The following is an 18,271-nucleotide window of genomic DNA, read 5'->3' as shown; positions in this document are numbered from 1 at the left end:
GACTTTTTTGGTCCGCCAATAATCGGTATCGGCATTGAAAAATCATAATCGGTCGACCTCTAGTCTCATCTATCTCAGAAGTTAGAACTAGCCATAGACAGGAGTCCTTAATAATAATCAGTATATTTACTTCACAAACACTAATTATACTAGTTGACTGCACAAAGCATGGATACATAGAAGACACTCTGCAGTGGTTTGGAACAGGTATGGGAGCTAAACACCAGGCCCCAGAACCCTTTACTATAGGAGATTACACATACTTGACTACCAACATTTTAAAAAAGTGTTTCATTTAGTCCTAGTTGGGCATTACCAATGGAATGATAAGTCTTATTATTATACACTGCTAAAAAAAAACACTAAAATAACACATCCTAGATCTGAATGAATTAAATATTCTTATTAAATACTTTTTTCTTTACATAGTTGAATGTGCTGACAACAAAATCACACAAAAAGTATCAATGGAAATCAAATTTATCAACCCATGGAGATCTGGATTTGGAGTCACACTCAAAATTAAAGTGGAAAACCACACTACAGGCTGATCCAACTTTGATATAATGTCCTTAAAACATGTCAAAATGAGGCTCAGTAGTGTGTGTGGCCTCCACGTGCCTGTATGACCTCCCTACAACACTTGGGCATGCTCCTGATGAGGTGGCGGATGGTCTCCTGAGGGATCTCCTCCCAGACTTGGACTAAAGCATCCGCCAACTCCTGGACAGTCTGTGGTGGAACGTGGCGTTGGTGGATGGAGCGAGACATGATGTCCCAGATGTGCTAAATTGGATTCAGGTCTGGGGAACGGGCGGGCCAGTCCATAGCATCAATGCCTTCCTCTTGCAGGAACTGCTGACACACTCCAGCCACATGAGGTCTATCATTGTCTTGCATTAGGAGGAACCCAGGGACAACCGCACCAGCATATGGTCTCACAAGGGGTCTGAGGATCTCATCTCGGTACCTAATGGCAGTCAGGCTAGAGCATGGAGGGCTGTGCGGCCCCCCCAAAGAAATGCCACCCTCATGGAGTCCGTTTCTGACCGTTTGAGCAGACACATGCACATTTGTGGCCTGCTGGCGGTCGTTTTGCAGGGCTCTGGCAGTGCTCCTCCTGCTCCTCCTTGCACAAAGGCGGAGGTAGCGGTCCTGCTGCTGGGTTGTTGCCCTCCTACGGCCTCCTCCACGTTTCCTGATGTACTGGCCTGTCTCCTGGTAGCGCCTCCATGCTCTGGACACTATGCTGACAGACACAGCAAACCTTCTTGCCACAGCTCGCATTGATGTGCCATCCTGGATGAGCTGCACTACCTGAGCCACTTGTGTGGGTTGTAGACTCCGTCTCATGCTGCCACTAGAGTGAAAGCACCGCCAGCATTCAAAAGTGACCAAAACATCAGCCAGGAAGCATAGGAACTGAGAAGTGGTCTGTGGTCACCACCTGCAGAACCACTCCTTTATTGGGGGTGTCTTGCTAATTGCCTATAATTTCCACCTGTTGTCTCTTCCATTTGCACAACAGCATGTGAAATTTGTCAATCAGTGTTGCTTCCTAAGTGGACAGTTTGATTTCACAGAAGTGTGATTGACTTGGAGTTACATTGTGTTGTTTAAGTGTTTTTTTTATTTTTTTGAGCAGTGTGTATACAGTGCCTTCAGAAAGTATAGATACCCCTTGACTTATTCCAAATGTTGTGTAGAGACTGAAATCTAAAATTGTATATATTTTTTACCCATCAATACCCCATAATGACAGAGTGCATTATGCATAGTCTGAAGAGGATTTCCATTCATAACAGTAGAAAAGGGCTGTTCCATGACGCCAGATCATGTCTCACGGGGTGCGGGCCAGTGACTTAGTTTAATGAAAGATAATTTTATTCCCTTTAAAGTTTAACATCCTTACATAATATCACATATAGTTTCGTCTTTACTCATTTTTATACAAGAATTAGATGCACCCCATATTTGAGGATTGTACATTTCAGAAATATAGTCGTGTGTTTCCTGTCCTCTATGAGGTCACCAAATGAAACACACTCCTCATACCCATCCCTTAAGTGTCCACAGACCATTCCCACCTTCTCGCAAGTGGACATTTTGTATCAAATCCTCATTTTGGGGATTTAGGAGTTCGCCATGTGAAATCCTTTGTTCTCTCTATGTGTCTATTTCTGCATGGCCAGGAGATTCCTCCAGGAATTTACAACCTGAGATAACAGAACCTGGGTGTAGGAGAGTGGGGGAAGCCACTAGCTATACCCAAAAAGGGCCACGTCATGACAGAGATCAACAGAAAGTTGTCATCTAGGTCTAATTGCTGCAAAGAATGTATAGCCATCAATTGGAAAGCCTCAATAACTGGAGGACTGAACTATCTAGCTACTGTACATACTGTTGGATTTTGTATATTCTAAAGTTAAACAAACTATGGAAGTGTTTAATGAAATTTGGAAACCATATGTTGATATCACCTTGGGTAATGTGTTGTATAGTGGGCGTTTCGTTTTGTTTGTGAGGTGCAATGTAAAAACAAAACACTAATTGTCAAAAAAATGTATTCAACCATTCACTGATTTGGGAAGATAGTCTTTATTGAATGAAGCAAAAATAATTAAATGGAAAGAATCTTAATCCACTATATGAAAATAAATAAATCATTTGCTTTCTCGTGGAGCCATCCAAACAAAAGGTGATGTCCTGTTTTTTTAATTAGCTATGCAGCTAAAAAGACTCCTCTGGCAATTCATTCATACACCCTCAAAATAATGCTGAATGCTTGAAAACAAATTTGGCACAGGGGTTGCAAGAGGAAAATGAGTACATTAGTTGTTGAGAGACATCTAGAGGTGCCAGGTCTAGTTTATGTCATCTGGATGAGATCAGTGTTTAGCTAGAGTCATGAGAGGACTACATGTAGGGGGGAGGGAAATCAGCTCCAACCTGCTTGCCCTGTTCTGCAGTAGGACAACAGAGCTAGGGGCCATGTATCTAAAGACAGAAGTTGCCCTGACATTGCTATATGAACAATCCTTTACTAACTTCTCCTATGTGGATTTATATACAAGTGCAAACATGGAACTCATTTGACCAGTTCAACACTCATATATAAATGCAAATATGGTACCAACTCATCTCACTGGTTCATCACTCCAATTTCCCTTACCTAAGTCTCAGCCTCTTTCGTGAGAAATGGTGCAAGATGGATAAAAGAGCATTTGTTATGTTAAATGTACTAGTATTTCATTGAAGACAATGTGACAGTGAAAATATTTCCCATTTCCCACATTCAATACCTCATATTCTAATAGCCATTACAAGAATGAGAAAGTTGATTTGAAAGGCAAAAAAACCTAAACACACATACAACCAATAAACAGACAAATGTAAAGCAGTTGCAGATGGTGGTGATGTCAATAGCACTCACCAAGTAGATAGATAGCCCTGGAGAAGAGAGACGGAGGGGTAGAGACCAAGACAAGTTCATCCCTGCAGTGTGCTCAGAGCAGAGAACAGGAGGGGGGGGAAACACCTGGTTCTCCTCGAAATGATGTGGTCTGATCATGGACATTGAACTAACCGTTGTGTGTTTTGCCAAATACTAGCAGTACATATCTTAAACTGGTTGCAACAGTTGCCCCGTCCTTTGGCTATGTAAGGAGACCTGCGATGAAACGTGTAAGGAGACGCTTTTCAAAAGGATAGCAACAGAATGAAACGCACGGAAAAATATATAAAGCTTTATAAACAATGTGCTTTGGTTACACACACACACAGAGGGCTTAAGCAAAACCCAACACAAGAAGGTTATAGTGTTGGTGAGTGGAGTGTTAACCAGAGAAATACAGGTATAGAAAATAAAAACCAAGCTAAGGATCACTGACTGTACAAAGGTTCTCTTTCCTGACCCCTGACTGGCTGGCTGGCTGGTTGTCTACTACTAAATGTGTGGTCTTGAGGCATGTGTCTGATGAAGGTGGGCTAGGGCACGCTGAGACAGGACCAGGGGGAGTCGATGAGGGAGGGCCTGGGTAGGGGAAGATAGCAATGACTTAAATGAACAGGACTGTTGCCTTTGTGGGCTAGAGACAGAGACACCCACCAGGAGAGTAGGCTTGCTCTAAGCTCCAAGTCCAGGGGGTATGTGGGCGTATGGGACGGAGGAGGAGGGGCCTCTGGGTTGCAGTGGAGGTTGAAGGCTACCCCTTATCCTGGGACAGAGGAAGCGGGAAGAATGAGTTACATCTGGTCCTTGAAGGCGTCCAGATCGAAGGCAGTGTCCAGGAAATTCTTCAGCTCCACCAGGTGGGCCTTCTTGTTTCCTGTGGCTGGGGCCGCAGCAGGAGGGCGACCAGCATACCTGAACACACACGTAATGGGAGAGAGTTTAATAAGAGTTTAACTAAACACAGACACACTTAGGAGTGAGGATAAGAGCAGATGAAGGGTTTGTTTACCAGACTGGCTTGGCGCGATCGATGGTGGTGCGCATGCGGGGTTTGACGTAGTCGTAGTAGCCCTGGTTCTTATGCTCCTCTTGGCACCACACCAGGTCGGCATTGGGGTACTTCTCGCTCTCAGCCTTCACCAGGTCGAAGGGGAAGGGGGACAGCTGCAAACAGAGAGACCACGTCATGTCATGAAGAAGAGTAAGGTAGCTCGGAAAGCCAAAGGGAGCACCAGTGGGGTTAGGGTGCCGTACACACAGAGAATGTGTCAAACGCGTTAGGTCACGCAAAAGTTTGGCTAAGCATTTTTCTAGTGCATATCGCTCTGTGTGGGAGCCCTGAGGTGTTGAGTGTGTGTGTAGCTACCTGCTCCATGCGAGCAATGGCGACCGTGTCCTCCATGCCGTGGGCCTTGCGTTCCTTGGTGAGTTCGTAGTACACCTTCCCTGTGCAGAAAACGATGCGCTTCACCCCGGCTGGGTTCTGGGCCACTGGGCCATTATCTGGGATCAGGCGCTGGAAGTCTGTGCCTGGAGCACAGCAGGAAGACACAGCAACACTCACCCACTGCCAGACATACAGAGGGCATATACACCAGCACTGTCCTTCACAGACATACACACGCCCACACACACACCGTCTTACCTGGCAGCATCTCGTCAAAGTTGGACCTCGCCTCGGGGTGGCGCAGCAGGGATTTGGGGGTGAAAACGATGAGCTAGGAAAAGAGGACAGATCAGAGGACAATGAGCTGTAATAAGCAGCTTTAGGGTAAAAATGTTGTTATTGACGGGGACTCACAGGCTTCCTGAAGGGCGCCAGTATCTGCCTCCTCAGCACGTGGAAGAAGTTGCCAGGGTTCGAACAGTTGACCACAATCCAGTTGCAGTCGTGGAGCTGGCGAATGGCAAAGTCTTCTGTGATGCTCTGGTGGAGAGTGAGAAGAAAGGGTAAGGACTAAGGCTGTTACGGTGATTCCACGTTACCCGTGAGTCACAGTAACTAGGCTTCTCAAAAACTGCGCTTTGATGCCGCTGATGGTCATTAGTAGCTTACCAAACTTGCTAACGGCCAGTCGCTAATGCTGGTACTCAGCACTATTGTCCATCTAATCACTAAGCTGCAAATACCAAATCAAACACTTCATGAGACTCCTGGCATTCAGAGTTTGAGTGGAATAGGATCACCTGTTGCGCAGCGAGAGCGAGCTCCTCATAGCTGGTTGACACATGGAATAAAATAAGTGTTCCTGTTAGGCAACATTTGTACAGCCAATGCTATGCAATTGCATGATAAAACAGAGTTGACGACCTCTATTAAAAAGAGGAACCCATCAACTAGGCCTACTATATTTATTTCTCAACTTTTCATATATTAAGCACATTACTTTGCTTTTCAACTGGAGTAGCCTACATGGCTGCCATGAAAATGAACTGCGGAGAAAAGCTTTCTTCAAATACTATTCAAGTGCATATGGATGCTGTCTTTTTACCCTGTCCCTGTGCCAACAGGTGCATGATAATGGCCCATTCTAAATCAAAACTAATTTCACACATACAGTGCTTTCGGAAAGAATTCAGACCCCTTCATTTTTCCCACATTGTTACTTTACAGCCTTATTCTAAAATAGATTAAATATATTTTTTACAAAATGTACACACAATACCCCATAATGACAAAGTGAAGAGTTTATTTTTATATTTGCAAATGTTTAAAATGAAAAAGTGTTCTTTGCTATGACACTCAAAATTGAGCTCAGGTGCAACCTGTTTCCATTTATCATCCTTGAGATGTTTCTTCAACTTGGAGTCCACCTATGGTAAATTCAATTGATTGGACATGATTTGGAAAGGCACACACCTGTCTATATATGGTCCCACAGTTGACAGTGCACGTCAGAGCAAAAACCAAGCCATGAGGTCGAAGGAATTGTCAGTAGAGATCCTTGACAATATTGTGTCAAGGCACAGATCTGGGGAAGGGTACCAAAACATTTCTGCAGCATTGAAGGTCCCCAAGAACACAGTGGCCTCCATTATTCTTAAATGAAAGAAGTTTGGAACCACCAAGATTCTTCCTAGAGCTGGCCGCCCGGCCAACCTGAGCAATCGGGGGAGAAGGGCCTTGGTCAGGGAGGTGACCAAGAACCCAATGTTCACCCTGAAAGAGCTCCAGAGTTCCTCTGTGGGATGGGAGCACCTTCCAGAGGGACAACCATCTCTGCAGCACTCTACCAATCAGGCCTTATGGTAGAGCGGCCAGACGGAAGCCACACTTCAGTAAAAGGCACATAACAGCCAGCTTGGAGTTTGCCAAAAGGCACCTAAAGGACTCTGACCATGAGAAACAAGATTCTCCGGTCTGATGAAACCAAGATTGAACTATTTTGCCTGAATACCAAGCGTCAAGTCTGGAGGAAACCTGGCACCAGGTTTTTCAGCAGCAGGGACACTAGTCAGGATCGAGGGAAAGATGAACGGAGTAAAGTACAGAGATCCTTGATGAAAACCTGCTCCAAAGTACTCATGACCTCAGACTGGGGCAAAGCTTCAACTTCCAACAGGACAACGACCCTAAACACACAGCCAAAACAACGCAGGAGTGGCTTCGGGACACATCTCTGAATGTCCTTGAGTGGCCCAACCAGAGCCCGGACTTGACTTGAACCTGATCGAACATCTCTAGAGAGACCTGAAAATAGCTGCAACACTCCCCATCCAACTTGACAAGAGGAGTTCTGCAGAAAAAATGTAACTCCCCAAAACACAAGTGTTTTTTTTTTTTTTTTTACCCCTTTTTGTCCCCAATTTCGTGGTATCCAATTGTTGTAGTAGCTACTATCTTGTCTCATTGCTACAACTCCCGTACAGGCTCGGGAGAGACGAAGGCTGAATGTCATGCGTCCTCCGATACACAACCCAACCAGCCGTACTGCTTCTTAACACAGCGTGCATCCAACCCGGAAGTCAGCGGCACCAATGTGTCGGAGGCTACACCGTGTACTTTGGCAACCTTGGCTAGCGCGCACTGCGCCCGGCCCGCCCCAGGAGTCGCTGGTGCGCGATGAGACAAGGAGATCCCTACCGACCAATCCTTCCCTAACCCGGACAACGCTAGGCCAATTGTGCGTCGCTCCACGGACCTCCCGGTCACGGCCGGTTACGACAGAGCCTGGGCGCGAACCCAGGGACTCTGATGGCACAGCTGGCGCTGCAGTACAGCGCCCTTAACCACTGCGCCACCCGGGAGGCGCTTCAACAAAGTACTGAGTAAAGGGTCTGAATACTTATGTAAATGTGAGTTTTTTAAATGTTTTAATAAAATCGCAAAGAATCTAAAAACCTGTTTTGGCTTTGTCATTATGGGTTATTGGGTGTAAAAAAAAAACAATACAATCGATTTTAGAATAAGGCTGTAACATAACAAAATGTGGAAAAAGTCAAGGGGTCTGAATATTTTACAAATGCACTGTAAAGCCGAGATTAAATTGAGAATAATCTTAATGGTGAGAATATTAGAACATGTGAATGTTTTCCAGTGTTTGCAGTCTAAGACTAGTTAAAATCATAGTCGTTTGCATCATGTAGCCTAGCCCATAAGGCCTGTGTGTGTTGCTAAGGTTAGTATCACAACTGAAGTGGCTAAATAACTCCAAACGTAGCCTATAGGCCCAAGACACCTGGAACACAGTTAGAGAACCCATAGCCTACAGTAACTAGCTCACGTCAGAAGTAGATGTTCATTTATGTTTCTCAAATGTCAAAATTCGAAGTTGTTGAAAACATCAACATTTAAGGTTAAGTTTAGACATTAATGCCACATTTTTAAGGTTAGGGATATGTTTAGGCATTAACTCAGAAGGGTTTAGTTAAGGCTTAAGGTTTAGGATAAGCTTAAAACAAAAATCTCAAAAACAACTTATAACCTTTGGAGGCAGATGCTTACAGTGGCATTAACTCTGAATGGTCAAGGTAAGGGTTAAGGATTGGGATAGGCTTAAAACAAACATGGAAAGGTGGCATCCTATGAATGTGCCACACTGAAAGTCACTGAGCTCTTCAACAAGGCCATTCTACTGCCAATGTTTGTCTGTGAAGATTGCATGGCTGTGTGCTCGATTTTATACAACTGTCAGCAACGGGTGTCTGAAATAGCCGAATCCACTAATTTGAAGGGGTGTCTACATACTTTTGTATATATAGTGAATAATAGTAGGCTATATGTAAAGACCAGATTAAATTGAGAATAGTCAGTGAAAATATTATCAAGTGCTTGTCAAATTGTGAATGATTGTGTTTGTACAGCCCGCACAAAAAACAGAGCAGAGCGCTTGTCATTCATGACTCTTTTCAAATCATCATTAGTCGCAAAATATCCTTTCTATTTTATTCAGCTCATGTTCAATTGTATTGGTCTTACTATAAAATAATACCACGGGAATTAAGCAAATCTTACCAGCTAAATGAACTAGTGTAGCCAACAACCATATGGCATAGCCAGATCAGGGCGTAAGATGAGGACAACTCAGAACATGTTATGCTGTTCTTCTGAAATAGGCGACATTTTCTTCATATCATGTTTCTTTACACCTGCCTAAAATAACAAAGTTATTGTGATAGTGTAGGCTATATTAAATTGATATATTAGACTTAAAAATGTAGATGTTGAAAAAGGTACGCATCAGTGGCTTATAGGCTATAGTGGGAAGCTGGAAATGCTAAACGTGTTTTTATGTTAATTAATGGTCAATTACCGTGAGACTGGTATTTATTTGCATGACAATCAGACTGACAAAATTTCAGAACCTCTACAGTCCTAGCAAGGACCAGTTCCGGTTTTATCTCACATTAAGTACCATGCCACTGAAGCTTTGGGGGTGTTTAAATTTGAATTTCACATTCCGTCTATATTGTACCCCCTCAGTAGATGAGACCGACGTATACATTTGCTAGTACACAGTGTGCCGGAGACACTTCATCTGTTTCCGTTGCAAAATGACCTTAATATTACCCTAGAGCAGTGGTAAACAAAGTCTTAGTCGCGACCCCCACCAAAATATTGTAATAATAATAATAACAAAAAAAATACACATTCCATGGGAAAATATACAAACGTTTTTGAAGATAATCTGAAAAATATAATTTTATTGAGTAAATGTATTTATTGGTTTCTTTGCATGTTGAAAATGCAATAAATCGAAGGTTATTTGTTGATGTAAAAATAGAAATGTATAGATTTTAAGGTTGTGTCATTAGATATGGGTTGCGAGAAATTCTTTGGGAAAAAATGTGGTCACTGCTGAAAAAGTTTGAATACCACCGCCTTAGACATAGATTCCACTCTATTTGGAAGAAAATGTCAAGATATGTCAATGTCAGGCATGAACTAGAATACATGAACAGCCCTTTGGATACAAAAGGCAGTGCAGAATGATTAGAAGTGAGGGTTTGACTTACCGGGAGCACGTCAGGATCATCGTTGCACATCTGGAGAAATCTCTCTGGACGAGCAGAGGAGTGTTCTGGGCCCTGTGGAGGAGAGCAGTGAGGTCACTAGGGCTGGCACAGAAAATCAACGATTATGGATGCATAAAATAACCGTCATATTAACAATGTTTTTAATCAACTATTTTCAAGTACAGTACCAGTCAAATGTTTGGACATCTACTCATTCAAGGGTTTTTCTTTCTTTCTTTTTTACTAATTTCTACATTGTATAATAATAGTGAAGACGTCAAAACGACGAAATAACACATATGGAATCATGTAGTAACCAAAAAAGTGCTAAACAAATCCAAATATATTTTAGATTCTTCAAAGTAGCCACCCTTTGCCTTGACAGCTTTGCACACGCTTGGCATTCTCAACCAGCTTCACCTGGAATGCTTTTCAAAAAGTCTTGAAGGTTCCCACATATGCTGAGCACAAACCATCTCAGTTGGATTGAGGTCGGGTGATTGTGGAGGCTAGGTCATCTGATCCATCACTGTCCTTCTTGGTCAAATAGCACTTACACAGCCTGGATTTGTGTTGGGTCATTGTACTGCTGAAAAACAAATGATAGTCCCACTAAGCCCAAACCAGATGGGATGGCATATCACTGCAGAATGCTGGTTAAGTGTGCCTTGATTTCTAAATAAATCACGGACAGTGTCACCAGCAAAGCACCCCCACACCATTACGCCACCTCCTCCATGCTTCACAGTGGGAACCACACATGCAGAGATCATCCAAACCAAAAACCGCTAATTTGAACTCATCAGACCAAAGGATTTCCACTGGTCAAATGTCCATTGCTCGTGTTTCTTGGCTCAAGCAAATCTCTTATTATTGGTGTCCTTAGTAGTGTTTTCTTTGGAGCAATTCAACCATGAATACCTGATTCACGCAGTCTCCTCTGAACGGTTGATATTGAGATGTGCCTATTACTTCAACTCTGTAAAGCATTTATTTGGGCTGTAATTTGGCTGGTAACTCTAATGAACTTATCCTCTGCAGCAGAGGTAACTCCGGGTCTTCCTTTCCTGTGGAGGTCCTCATGAGAGCCAGTTTCAATATAGCGCTTGATGGTTTTTGCGACTGCACTTGAAGAAACTTTCAAAGTTCTTGAATTTTTCCGGATTGACTGACCTTCATGTCTTAAAGTAATGATGGACTGTCGTTTTGCTTTGCTTATTTGAGCTGCTCTTGTCATAATATGGACTTGGTCTTTTACCAAATAGGGCCATCTTCTGTATACCACCCCTACCTTGTCACAACACAAACGACTGGCTCAAACTTAAGAAATTCCTAAATTTAACTTTTAACAAGGCACACCTGTTAATTGAAATACATTCCAGGTGACTACCTCATGAAGCTTGTTGAGAAAATGCAGAGCTGTCATCAAGACAAAGGGTGGCTACTTTGAAGAACCTCCAATATAGAATATATTTTACTACATGATTCCGTATGTGTTATTTCATAGTTTTGATGTCTTCACTATTATTGTACAGTTAATAAAAGAGTAAAAATAAAGAAAACACTTAAATGAGCATGTAGTGTAAAGGAATGATTATGAACAATTGTTTGAAACACCATCTCCTCCCTTCAAATGGTGCTATGGGGTACTCACCATGCCCTCCATGCCGTGGGGCAGCAGCAGGACTATGCCATTCTGGCGGACCCACTTGGCCTGGCCGGGGCAAATGAACTGGTCGATTATGCACTGGGCTGTGTTGTGGAAGTCTCCGAATTGGGCCTCCCACAGGACCAGGGCATTGGGACTGGCCATGGCAAAGCCCAGCTCGAAACCTGACAACAGAGACCGAGGGAAAGAAAGAAAGAGAGAGCGAGAGAATGAGTGAGAAAGAGAGGTTCCTAACTCAGGACTCATTTGCCGAGATAGTCAGCGGTCAAGGTTAAAATCGCACCGATTTATCGTTGTGAATGTTGGTTGCTTGCGCTCTCGTCGCGGACAATTAGGTCGCTGTGTGTCTCCTTTCATACAAAATGACTGGTCGCTAGGTCCCCCATTATCTTGCCAAGTGTGAGTCCCCAGTTAGTAGCGGGTGGAGATAGTATTAAGGGATTATTTGAATGAGAGTTCCTGTGATATTTCCCAGTTTCTCTGAATCTGTTTCCATAGTAAATGTTTTCACAGTAATTGTGAGGTGGAGAGTGACTGACCCAGCACGCCGTACTCAGACAGGGAGCTGTTGCAGACGGTGTAGGGGGCCTGGTTGGGGGCTACGTGGTTCATGGGGATGCAAACTCTCTTGTCCACGTTCTGGTCGTGCAGCACATGGTGTCGGTGACTGGCAGGGAGGGAAACACACAGCAGGGACAATGAGGGACAAGAGACAAGATCTGCATCCCAAATGGCAGCCTGTACCCTACTTTTGACCAGAGACCATCATTTGGGACACACACAAGATGACATGCTCAAAATTGAAACATTTTGTTTGCCTGGGACTGAAAGTCCCTCTCCATCTCGTCACCTGAAGGTGCCCCTCTCCACGTCCTGGCCGCTGAGGCGAACGTGGATGCCCTCTTTGAGCAGAGAGCCAAAGGCCATGTATTCTCCCAGGGCCCAGTCCACCGTGCGGTTCTTGATCATCTCCCCTCGGGCCTTCAGGATACGGCTCAGACCTACGGAGGAGAGCAAACCAGACACGTGTCACCGGGTGTAAATCTTGCTGTGTGTACACAGCCAGAGTCAATAAAAGAGCCATGTCTTCACTCTGCACTTTGGTTATTTTGCTTTTGACTCTCCCGCCAGAGGATTTAAAAAGTTAAAAGGCATAGAGATGCATAATATTATTATGTTCTTAATTCTACGGTTTAGAGTAGGGTTCACCTCCATGGATGGTGAAGTCTTCGACTGGCACTGAGGAGGCCACCTGACCGATGTGGGTCAGCTCCTCCTCAGTCAGGCCAGTGGACGGGCAGGTCAGGCTCTTGGGCTGGCCATCCAGGTTGAAAAAACCTACACACACACACACAGGTCCATTATTCACAACACACACACACATGACATTGTGGATGTTTGTCTGTGAGCTGTTAACACACTCACCAGGCCAGGGAGAGTCCAGCCAGTGTTTGATGTGGAGGATCTTCTCATCCTTGGAGCGGACATGTGCCTCCTCACAGATCTTATCATACTTTGCAATCTCCTCCTGTAGAGAGAGGGAGATGGAAGGCAGAAGTGGAGAGGGTGACTCCTCGGCTCTACTCTATGGAGAGTGTGAGAGATATGGTCGAAGTGGTTGAGCTCTGACCTCGTACTCCTGTCTCGTGACGACCCCCTCTGCAATGAGTTTCTCGCCATACTTCTGCATCACTCCCTTCTGCTTCTTGATCTGCTTGTACATCAGGGGCTGAGTGAACATGGGTTCGTCCATCTCGTTGTGTCCCAACCGCCGGTAGCACACCTGCCGACACACAAACATTGTTAATAAACACACACACAGACAGACCTGCCAACCTGATCAAAGCCGTGGCGGCACCCCCCCGCGACGGCATGCGCGACAACCACACTGCCCAAATAATAGGCATTTTTTGGGCCTAATAAGGAGGTTGGCAGAATGCCTCAGTAGGAATTGTAGGCTATAGACTTTATGGGTTCTTGATAATTAGTTGCTCTTCAGTAGCTAACTAGAAAAAGGTCTCTCACTAGGTGGTGCTGATGTAGGACTAAGGTTGGGTAGGGGAGAGGTCCAGAGGGGGTTAGTCAACTGTAACGGCTATTTCCTGAAACCTAAAGTCTTAAATTATATCAAACAACGTAGCCAACACAGAAGACTTGTGTATGATCCTAAATTAAACTAAATTGAGGTGGTCTCAATGACACATTTTTCTAGGTTAAATGTAGGGGTAATGACTATTCTAATTAATAGGTGTCCATGTGGATATTCTAGTGTACTATGAAACAACTGAACTAGGCCTATTAACTTGTTTTAGATCTCCATCCCTGACCTAATCCATCAAGTTAGGTCTGACTATTGGCTACCATTCATTCAACATTTGTGAACGGACTAATATCACATCATTAGCAGTCTACTGTTGACATACAGATATATCAAGAGGACAGATAGATCAAGAACTGATTAATTAACATTTGCCTACTAATCTTTAACAGTCCAATATAACTTTCTGTGGACGCCATGAGCGGAACAGGTCTCAGGGCGTGTCTGTTTCCATCCACGCAGTGACGCACACTGAACTACCGCAACAGCGCACATGTTTCCATGCCCGTAAATGAGCTCGCTCCTACTACCTGACAAGAAAGTGTTCTCGCTTAGTTGACTAAACACTGTAGCTAACTACCATGTCGTAATGACGCCTTAGCTAAGGTGCTAACTATGAAATAATAATGGTTATGTGCTTGACAAACACATACAATTTAGGAAAATGTATTTAGCAAACAGCCATTCTCCCCACACTTTTCCCTCACACATCAGAGGTATCAGACGAAGTGAGGAACTGCCATCCAGTTCGAGGGAAGATAATAGTACTAAGACGACGGGGTCAGGCTGGAGCAGCTCAGCTCTAACTTCAGACGGTTGAGTCAAATCAAATCAAATTTTATTTGTCACATACACATGGTTAGCAGATGTTAATGCGAGTGTAGCGAAATGCTTGTGCTTCTAGTTCCGACAATGCAGTAATAACCAACAAGTAATCTAACTAACAATTCCAAAACTACTGTCTTGTACACAGTGTGAGGGGATAAAGAATATGTACATAAGGATATATGAATGAGTGATGGTACAGAGCAGCATAGGCAGATACAGTAGATGGTATTGAGTACAGTATATACATATGAGATGAGTATGTAAACAAAGTGGCATAGTTAAAGTGGCTAGTGATACATGTATTACATAAGGATACAGTCGATGATATAGAGTACAGTATATACGTATGCATATGAGATGAATAATGTAGGGTAAGTAACATTATATAAGGTAGCATTGTTTAAAGTGGCTAGTGATATATTTACATAATTTCCCATCAATTCCCATTATTAAAGTGGCTGGAGTTGAGTCAGTGTCAGTGTGTTGGCAGCAGCCACTCAATGTTAGTGGTGGCTGTTTAACAGTCTGATAGCCTTGAGATTGAAAAACAGCTTCTGTCTCTCGGTCCCAGCTTTGATGCACCTGTACTGACCTCGCCTTCTGGATGATAGCGGGGTGAACAGGCAGTGGCTCGGGTGGTTGATGTCCTTGATGATCTTTATGGCCTTCCTGTGACATCGGGTGGTGTAGGTGTCCTGGAGGGCAGGTAGTTTGCCCCCGGTGATGCGTTGTGCAGACCTCACTACCCTCTGGAGAGCCTTACGGTTGAGGGCGGAGCAGTTGCCGTACCAGGCGGTGATACAGCCCGCCAGGATGCTCTCGATTGTGCATCTGTAGAAGTTTGAGTGCTTTTGGTGACAAGCCAAATTTCTTCAGCCTCCTGAGGTTGAAGAGGCGCTGCTGCGCCTTCTTCACAATGCTGTCTGTGTGAGTGGACCAATTCAGTTTGTCTGTGATGTGTATGCCGAGGAACTTAAAACTTGCTACCCTCTCCACTACTGTTCCATCGATGTGGATAGGGGGGTGTTCCCTCTGCTGTTTCCTGAAGTCCACAATCATCTCCTTAGTTTTGTTGACGTTGAGTGTGAGGTTATTTTCCTGACACCACACTCCGAGGGCCCTCACCTCCTCCCTGTAGGCCGTCTCGTCGTTGTTGGTAATCAAGCCTACCACTGTTGTGTCGTCCGCAAACTTGATGATTGAGTTGGAGGCGTGCGTGGCCACGCAGTCGTGGGTGAACAGGGAGTACAGGAGAGGGCTCAGAACGCACCCTTGTGGGGCCCCAGTGTTGAGGATCAGCGGGGAGGAGATGTTGTTGCCTACCCTCACCACCTGGGGGCGGCCCGTCAGGAAGTCCAGTACCCAGTTGCACAGGGCGGGGTCGAGACCCAGGGTCTCGAGCTTGATGACGAGCTTGGAGGGTACTATGGTGTTGAATGCCGAGCTGTAGTCAATGAACAGCATTCTCACATAGGTATTCCTCTTGTCCAGATGGGTTAGGGCAGTGTGCAGTGTGGTTGAGATTGCATCGTCTGTGGACCTATTTGGGCGGTAAGCAAATTGGAGTGGGTCTAGGGTGTCAGGTAGGGTGGAGGTGATATGGTCCTTGACTAGTCTCTCAAAGCACTTCATGATGACGGAAGTGAGTGCTACGGGGCGGTAGTCGTTTAGCTCAGTTACCTTAGCTTTCTTGGGAACAGGAACAATGGTGGCCCTCTTGAAGCATGTGGGAACAGCAGACTGGTATAGGGATTGATTGAATATGTCCGTAAACACACCGGCCAGCTGGTCTGCGCATGCTCTGAGGGCGCGGCTGGGGATGCCGTCTGGGCCTGCAGCCTTGCGAGGGTTAACACGTTTAAATGTCTTACTCACCTCGGCTGCAGTGAAGGAGAGACCGCAAGTTTTCGTTGCAGGCCGTGTCAGTGGCACTGTATTGTCCTCAAAGCGGGCAAAAAAGTTATTTAGTCTGCCTGGGAGCAGGACATCCTGGTCCGTGACTGGGCTGGATTTCTTCCTGTAGTCCGTGATTGACTGTAGACCCTGCCACATGCCTCTTGTGTCTGAGCCGTTGAATTGAGATTCTACTTTGTCTCTGTACTGACGCTTAGCTTGTTTGATAGCCTTGCGGAGGGAATAGCTGCACTGTTTGTATTCGGTCATGTTACCAGACACCTTGCCCTGATTAAAAGCAAATACCACAATGCCCCAACTAAAAACCTATTTTTGTGTATTTTAAATCAAACTTTGTCACATGCGCCGACTACAACAAGTGTATACCTTACAGTGAAATGCTTACTTACATTTGCTAACTTATTTTAGGATAGTTTTTCGTATCAGCATACTTTAACCTCAAATTACGTGCATGGTACACAAAATGCGTGCAAGTTGGCAGGTCTGCACACACAAACACAGCCCCTGATCTTGGGTCAGTTATTAATTTTCCCCCATGAATGGTTAAGGTTAGGATTGGGGGAAGGGAAGCTGATCCTAGATCTGTACCTAGGGAACTATACTCACCAGGTCCACCACCACGTCCTTGTGGAAGGTGGCTCTCCACTCGGCGGCCACGTTGCACACGTACACCACAGCCTCAGGGTCGTCAGCATTCACGTGAAAGATGGGAGCATTGACCACCCGGGCCACGTCAGTGGGGTACGGAGAGGAGCGCGCCATACGGGGGTCAGTGGTGAAGCCAATCTGGGGGAAGTTAGGGGTTGTGAGGGTTAGCACACCAGCCATTCACACAACCACTGGTTTTCTACCATGGCTGGAACAAAGACTATTTGTATCTTCTCCAGACCAGGTGTGGTCAGTAGTTAGATTGGCGTGTGTGTGCGCACACCTGGTTGTTGACGACCACATGCACCGTGCCGTGGGTGGAGTAGGACGGCAGGTCGCTGAGATGGAAGGTTTCGTACACAACGCCCTGACCGGCAAAGGCAGCATCACCGTGCATCAGAATGGACATCACCTGGAACATAAACAATCCAACGTCAAATGCAGAACACTTACAATCCATTCCTGCTTGAGGTAATAACTCATCAAATAAAGTCAGATTGGTGAAAGCGACATGGTGGAAACCATATTTTCACTGATCTGGTACAGATCAGTGTGTAAGTGAAGGGCAGAAAAAGGGGCGTCTTTTTCTTTTTGTTGGTGCCGAAATCTGGGATCGAACCGAAAGGGTGACTTTCTACAGTACACAAAAGGACTATGATCTCTGCAAGTACTCCCTTGTCACTTTGAGAAAAATAAATACACCGTGTTCAAAACCAGCGGTGTCGGTCCGTACCTTGTGTCCCTCGGTGTCTCCGCAGTAGAACTGCTCGGCCTTGGTCTTGCCCTGCACCACGGGGTCCACAGCCTCCAGGTGGGAGGGGTTGGCCATGAGGGACAGAGTGATGTTGCGGTCGGTCACACGGTTGATCCTTCTGTGGTACATCCCCAGGTGGTACTTGACATCACCAGAGCCCTGCAACAACAACAGAGTCAAACATACTAGCAGTAGAATACCGCTAGGCATCTACAATAGAGCCACACATTCAGGCAATTCAGTAGCTGTGTTCCAATTAGTGCAGTCAAGAATTGCAGTGGGTGGGCTAGATGGGACTCGCCTCATCAGCAGCCTCCAGCTTAGAGTCAAACTGGCAGAAGATCTGCTCCAGCTCCTTGCGGATGACGTTGGCCAGCACGTTCAGACGACCCCTAGGAGATTGTGAGCATGTGTCAGAGGAGAGAAGGCTGAAAGTCAAACCATGTTGCA

At 45.1% G+C, this 18,271-nt stretch overlaps 1 protein-coding gene across 5 annotated transcripts in view; it reads right to left on the bottom strand.

Moving 5' to 3' along the window:
- Nucleotides 1-2,579: 2,579 nt before the first annotated feature.
- LOC139411257 (oxoglutarate dehydrogenase a) overlaps nt 2,580-18,271 on the bottom strand; it is a 79,839-nt gene continuing 64,147 nt past the window's right edge. For all 5 annotated transcript variants that reach the window (XM_071157308.1, XM_071157310.1, XM_071157307.1 and 2 more), the window contains 16 exons: nt 18,123-18,213; nt 17,801-17,980; nt 17,351-17,479; nt 17,026-17,205; nt 13,210-13,362; nt 13,005-13,107; nt 12,789-12,917; nt 12,430-12,580; nt 12,119-12,246; nt 11,565-11,743; nt 9,911-9,982; nt 5,256-5,381; nt 5,100-5,172; nt 4,821-4,984; nt 4,464-4,618; nt 2,580-4,366 (listed from right to left, as the gene is read on the bottom strand). In XM_071157308.1, coding sequence (XP_071013409.1) covers nt 4,246-4,366; nt 4,464-4,618; nt 4,821-4,984; nt 5,100-5,172; nt 5,256-5,381; nt 9,911-9,982; nt 11,565-11,743; nt 12,119-12,246; nt 12,430-12,580; nt 12,789-12,917; nt 13,005-13,107; nt 13,210-13,362; nt 17,026-17,205; nt 17,351-17,479; nt 17,801-17,980; nt 18,123-18,213 — 2,134 coding nt within the window. In that variant the 3' untranslated portion in view covers nt 2,580-4,245. The remainder of the gene's footprint in view (nt 4,367-4,463; nt 4,619-4,820; nt 4,985-5,099; nt 5,173-5,255; nt 5,382-9,910; nt 9,983-11,564; nt 11,744-12,118; nt 12,247-12,429; nt 12,581-12,788; nt 12,918-13,004; nt 13,108-13,209; nt 13,363-17,025; nt 17,206-17,350; nt 17,480-17,800; nt 17,981-18,122; nt 18,214-18,271) is intronic.

The sequence above is a fragment of the Oncorhynchus clarkii genome, chromosome 6, assembly GCF_045791955.1.
Source record: "Oncorhynchus clarkii lewisi isolate Uvic-CL-2024 chromosome 6, UVic_Ocla_1.0, whole genome shotgun sequence".
Lineage (NCBI taxonomy): Eukaryota > Metazoa > Chordata > Actinopteri > Salmoniformes > Salmonidae > Oncorhynchus > Oncorhynchus clarkii.
The sequence above is the reverse complement of the archived record's forward strand: the minus strand, read 5'-3'. Positions and strand labels throughout refer to the sequence as shown.